A 5,466-nucleotide genomic window follows, 5' to 3' on the forward strand; every position below is an offset into this window, starting at 1 on the left:
TGGGAATCTAGCGCGGGGAAGCGCCCTGGGGTTTTTCCTTTCTCCTAAAAGTGCCCCAGGCCGGTGCCAGCTGTGCCGTGAAGCTCCCGCAGGGACCGCCCCTGCGTAAATGGGGTGAAAATGGTAGGAATAGGGAAGGCTGTGAAACTAGCCAGGTTTTGTGGGCGCTCGTTAAGCGCCGTGGGTCCTGCTCTGGAGCCCCCATCCCGGCCCTTCCGCCCCCGGTGGCTATGAGCGGCCGCGGGCGCTCCGGGAGCTGTTTTGGGGACACAGAGCAGGGCCCCCAGCAGCAAAGTGGGGGGCTCGGGGGGGGGGGCCCTTGCCAGCAGATGGCACTATGGGCTTAAATATCCCCAAACCCAGGGGCTGGGTGGTCCCTTTGGGGCGCTGCCCCACCGGAGTGGGGTCCCCCAGCGGCGGGAGGGACAGGGCGGTGTTTGGGGACAGACGCCGCTTTTGGGAAGTGTTCGTTTTTATCTGGCTCAGGAGGGAGACCCTGTTCCGTTGTGTCCGGGGTGCTGGGTTACCCCGACCCCTGCTCCTGTCTTAAATTGGGGTGGAATTGCATTTTCCTGATGAGTTTCGGTGAGCGGTGGGCTGGGGCGTGCACTGGGAAGCCTGGGGAGGGCTGGTTTGGGGCTGAACGAAGCGTTTATTTTGAGGGATTTCCTTCTGTGGGCTTCACTTTTAAAAGCAGACAGCATTGAAGCAAATGTTCCGAAGTGAAGCTAACCAAAAGCTAAACGTGTTGGGGCTGACCCCATGCAGCACGCCGAACCCCCCCCCCCCCATTTGGCACACGGGCAGAAAAACTCATTTATTTAGGGAAGGGGAAAAAATTGTATCCCGGGACACGCCGCGCCTTCCCCACGTGGGGCTCAGGACAGCCCCAAAACTGGGGGATTTGCACCGATTTCCTCCCCTCGCCTGGGCTTTCCCTGCGGGTCCCCATCACTGACCCATTCCGTCCCTCACATCGGGGCTGGGACGGGGGTGCTGCAAGGGGAGAGGCACAGGTTAGGAAAGGGCTTGGAGGACAAATCCCCCTTCGGTGACGTCCTCAGAGGGACGGGGAAGAGCTCAAGCGGCCGCCTTTCTTGGTGATCCTTTCCCCTTCAGTGCAGGAAACGGCTCAGGCGCCGCTCCACCTTACGCAGGGAGCAACGAGCCCTTCCTCTCGCCTGCCCTCCCGTTGGGAAACAGCTTTAAGATCTTCCAGTTTTTGTTATTTCAAGCCTTTTCCTGGCCGGGTGTCTGTCGGGCGTCCTCCAGGCAGAGGCTGGGGGTAGCTGAGGCTGCGGAGGCTTCGCGAGGCCGGGCACGGGGAGAGCCCCGATTGCACGAGAAGGCATCGCCCGCGTGGCTTCGGGATCCCCCCGCGTGGGGCAGAAGGGACGGGGATGGAGCCCCCCCAAAACGTCCGCGCTGCGTTCACGTGGGCTTGGGAGGCACCGGGGGTAAACCCGAGGTGAAAGCGCTCGGGCAAGGCAGGGCAGTTTCGAGGAGCCTGGATAAGATTTGCCCCGAACACACGCGGCCGGCCGCCCCCGGGGCCGAGCGTCGGCGCTGCCTTGGCCTTAATTAAGTGAACGAGAAGCGCGATAGCGCGGGCCGGTCCCGGGGACGTTGCCAGAAGAAATCGATAGCCGCGGTCCCAGTCGGATTGCTCGGATCGCGTGTCCGCCTGCCATCAGGCAGGAATAGGCTGAATCATCCTAAATCTGAGGGGCAGGAGCTGCAATTAGACGAGCTAACGAAGGCCGCGGGCTCCGTTTGACGTCTGCTGCGAAATGCAGCCCGGCAGCACGGCCGCTGTCTGTCGGCTTTCCGCGGGAAGTCCCAGGGAGTTGAAAAGCTTCCACCCACGTGGGATTTTTTTCCCCCTTTTCCTCCCGTGTGAGGGATCAGCCTTCGCAGGGGCGTTGCGGTCGTGGAGGAGCCTTTGCCCTCCTGGTTATCGGCGGCTGGGCGCAGCTTCGTGCCCAGCAGCCCTGCCACCGCGCTCCACCACGCGGCGACCCCACGGCCGCTGCTTTTAGGACCAAACGCCACGGGGATGGGCAAATCCAGCCCGTGGAGCAGTCAGCGGGGGCTCTGCCCAGTGCCCAGCTCTGCCTCCTCCCGCGCAGGCGCCAGCATTTTGGCACGGCCACGGGGGATCGCGGGCCGTGGGGCAATTCCCATGCCCAAGGGTTTGTCCGGGATTGATTTTGCAGCCGGGGTGGTGGAAAAAAAAACAGTTTTTGTTCTGCTTGTGTAGGATCAAAGCTCGGCATCTGCCAGGGCTTTTCCTCTGCCCTTCCCTCTATTACCATGCTCCGGGGAAGAGCGGCACGAGGGAGCGGGACGAAACGACCGCGCTGTTTCATCCAATGTCGTTTGTGGTCGTCGCTTGTACGAGAAGCGGGTCCCGAGCCGGGCTGTTGGCCGTGCAGACCTGCAACCAGCCCCAGGCTGGGGAAATCCTCGCCTTTCACAGGCCACGTTCCCCGGCACGGGGCCCAGCGGCGGTGCCTGTCCCGTGTCCCCGTACCCAGCACAGCTCGTACGCGCCCCGTGCTCACAGAGCCCCGATTGTTCAAGCAGCAGAACCCTCCCCGCCCGCCGGCCTCTCCCTTCCTCCCCGATATCCGCTGCTTTTCCGGATAAACCCTCCAGCACGGCCTGGCGCCCCGCGGCCCTTGTGCGGCCGGAGCGCTGGCAAACCGGGGTACAACCCCCGAGCCCCGGCGCACGCCCCGATTGTGACGGAGAAGCGCCCAATTAACGGCCGCTAATTAGCGCTGGGGCGCTCGGCCGTGCTGAGATTACTCTGTGTGCCCCCTGGGACCCCCAGGACGAGGCCGTGCTCCGAAAGGCAAGCGGGGCAAGCAACGCGTGGCGGGGTGCTGAGCTCCGTGCCCGGTGCCCCCGCGTCGGGCGTTCTCTCCCCCATGGAGCCATCGGCGGCACCGGGGGGGGGATTTCGGCCCCCAGGGGGGCTGCTCGGGGCCGGGATGCTGCTGGAACCGGGGCTCCGCATGGAGCCGGCTGGCGGGGAGGGATTTCCATCTGCTGCCACCCCGAGTCCCTCCCCCAGCAGCTTGCGAAGAGTTTTGTTTTCAAAGGCCCCTTTCTGAGACCGAAAGCTGCCCGAGCCTTCCTGACGGAGGGGCAGGAACGTGCTGAGAGACCGATCCTGATTTCGCTTCAGCAACAAAACGGGGTTATTTCAGTGAATTCGGGACTTTTCCCGGCGCTTTCCACGCACAAAGCCGTGTGTTTCTTTAACTTCGCCCCCCTGGCGCTCCTCCCGTCGTCCTCTCCGCGTGGCTTCCCGAGCCCATTAAATGCTTTCCAGCCCTCGCCTCTCCCCTGAGCGTTTTCCCGTCCAGCTGCCACCCGGGCACGTAATGAAACCGTTGTTCCTCCGCTCCCCGGTGGCTTTTTGCCAACGCGGCGTGTCGTGCTCGTGCTTCGTCGGCTGCTGTTCTTCCTCTCAAGGCGTGGAATTCTTCTTTTGGCTTCGTCGAAATCCCGCAGGTTGCTTTGCCCCGCGCCGGCCCAACCATTTCTGGCGGGTCCTGAAGCTCCACGCGAGCCTGTGGGACCTGGTGGCTTTTTTTCGAGGCTGCTCCACATCTCTCCTGGCTGATCCCAGCCCGTTGGGGACCAAGAGCCGCGGGATCCTTTCACCTCCAGCCAACGCAGCTCCTGCTCCTCCACCGGGAAGGCAACGTCGGGCTTTGCCCGGCCCCAAAAATCCTTGGCTAGAGGCTGAGCGATGAATAAGTTGACGCTGAAGAGCACAGAATTGGAATCGTGTGGACTTTGGGGAAAGGAAATGGGTTAAAAAGGAAACCCTCGTGCTGCCCGGCTGTACCAGAAGAGGCACGGCTCCCCCGGCCGCCCTCACTAAAGGGGATGGCAGTGCCCAAACCCCCACGTTTGTGCCGGTCTGCTGGAGCCCCCCATTTTTTGGAGGAAAAAAATAAATCGAAGAGCGGAGCTTGAATGCAAGAGCAAGTTGGGGGGCGGGGGGGGGGTGGTGAAGAATGGGAAAAATGAGAAACCTCGTAGGAGGAGTTAATTAAGGGAAATTTATCCGTCAGTATAAACTGACGGATGGATCTGTGGGCTCGGGGAACCTGGCAGAACAGCAAGTTTCCTGGCTTCGGATGCCGCTCTGCCAGCGCGTCTCAGCTCCTGCTCCTCGGGGCTTTGCCGGTGGCGGAGCCGCGGGGTCGGGAGGGAGGCTTGGAGCTGGCGCTGGGGACGTTTGGCACCTTGAGGTGGCCCAGGAGGTGGCCCAGCCTCGTGGTGCTGCCCGAAGGCTCCGGGGAAGGGTACGAGAGGCATGGCGGTGCTGGGGGCAGCGGGATGGATGCGGGGGAGCCCCCACAAGAGCAGCCCCCTCCCCAAGGCTGAGCAGCAGCAGGGGGGGCTCCGGGCCCTGCAGCTCCTCCTGGGCTCCCCCCCAGTCTGCCCAGGCCCTGTCCCAGTACGGACTGGGACGCGCTGGGGCCAGGCCAAAGCGTGGAGGCCCGGCCTCGAGGGAGCACGGGTGGCCCGCGGGGAGGCTCCCCGTGGCGAGGGGCTGCCGGGGAGCGGGAGGCAGGGCTGCCGTGCGGGAAATCCTTCCGAATTCTTCGAAACCACTGAAAATAAACCAGGCAGAAATTGAATTCTTCAGAACTATGAAATGAAACGGGATTTTGGTGCAGAGCGGGAGGCCCAGCACGGCTCGGGGTGCCCGGGGGTGCCCGGCCTCGTCCCCCCCCCAGCGCCGCCATTCCGCGCCTCAGCCCTGTGAGGCGCACTAACCCCCCCCCCTCCTCAGGACTACATCTCCCATGACCCCCCGCGCGGCCCCAGGCCGAGGCGCGGCGCGCTGCCCGCCGGGACTCGTAGTCCCCGCGCGGCTGCGGGCGGGGCGTGGCAACGGGAGGCGGGACTACAACTCCCGGCGTGCCCCGCGAGCGGGGGCGGCCCGGGGCGGGCCGGGCGGTCCCTGAGGAGAACCGGAGGCGGCGGCGGCGGCGGCAGCGGCGGCGGCGATGTCGGTGCAGGTGGCGGCCCCCGCCGTGGAGCTGAAGGAGCTGGGCGGCCCCATGGACAAGGCAGCGGGGCCGTCGTGTCCCGCCGCGGCCCCTCCGTCGTGTCCGGTGCCCGTTACCGAGCGGGAGGCGGCTCCGGCGGCCGAGCGGCCCCCTCCCGGTGGCGGCTGCCCCCCCCCCTCCTCCTCCTCCGCCGCCCCCCTCCTCCTCCTCCTCCTCCTCCTCCTCCTCCTCCTCCTCCGCCGCCGCCAGGGTGCCGCAGGCCTCGGCCATGAAGCGCAGCGACCCCCTGCTCCCCCAGCACCGGCACCAGCACGGCGGAGGGGGCGATAACAACAACGGCGGCGGCGGCGCGGCCGAGGCGCTCGTCAGCCCCGACGGCACCGTCACCGAGGCGCCGCGCACCGTCAAGAAGGTACCGGGGGGGGGG

At 65.3% G+C, this 5,466-nt stretch overlaps 1 protein-coding gene across 1 annotated transcript in view; it reads left to right on the plus strand.

Annotated features, from left to right (window-relative positions):
* Positions 1-5,036: 5,036 nt before the first annotated feature.
* Positions 5,037-5,466, plus strand: part of LOC118160128 (adenosylhomocysteinase 3-like) — a 35,590-nt gene continuing 35,160 nt past the window's right edge. Inside the window, exons 1-2 of the mRNA XM_035314658.1 lie at positions 5,037-5,196; positions 5,255-5,451. Coding sequence (XP_035170549.1) covers positions 5,037-5,196; positions 5,255-5,451 — 357 coding nt within the window. The remainder of the gene's footprint in view (positions 5,197-5,254; positions 5,452-5,466) is intronic.

The sequence above is a fragment of the Oxyura jamaicensis genome, unplaced genomic scaffold (genome assembly GCF_011077185.1).
Source record: "Oxyura jamaicensis isolate SHBP4307 breed ruddy duck unplaced genomic scaffold, BPBGC_Ojam_1.0 oxyUn_random_OJ101837, whole genome shotgun sequence".
Taxonomy (NCBI): Eukaryota; Metazoa; Chordata; class Aves; order Anseriformes; family Anatidae; genus Oxyura; species Oxyura jamaicensis.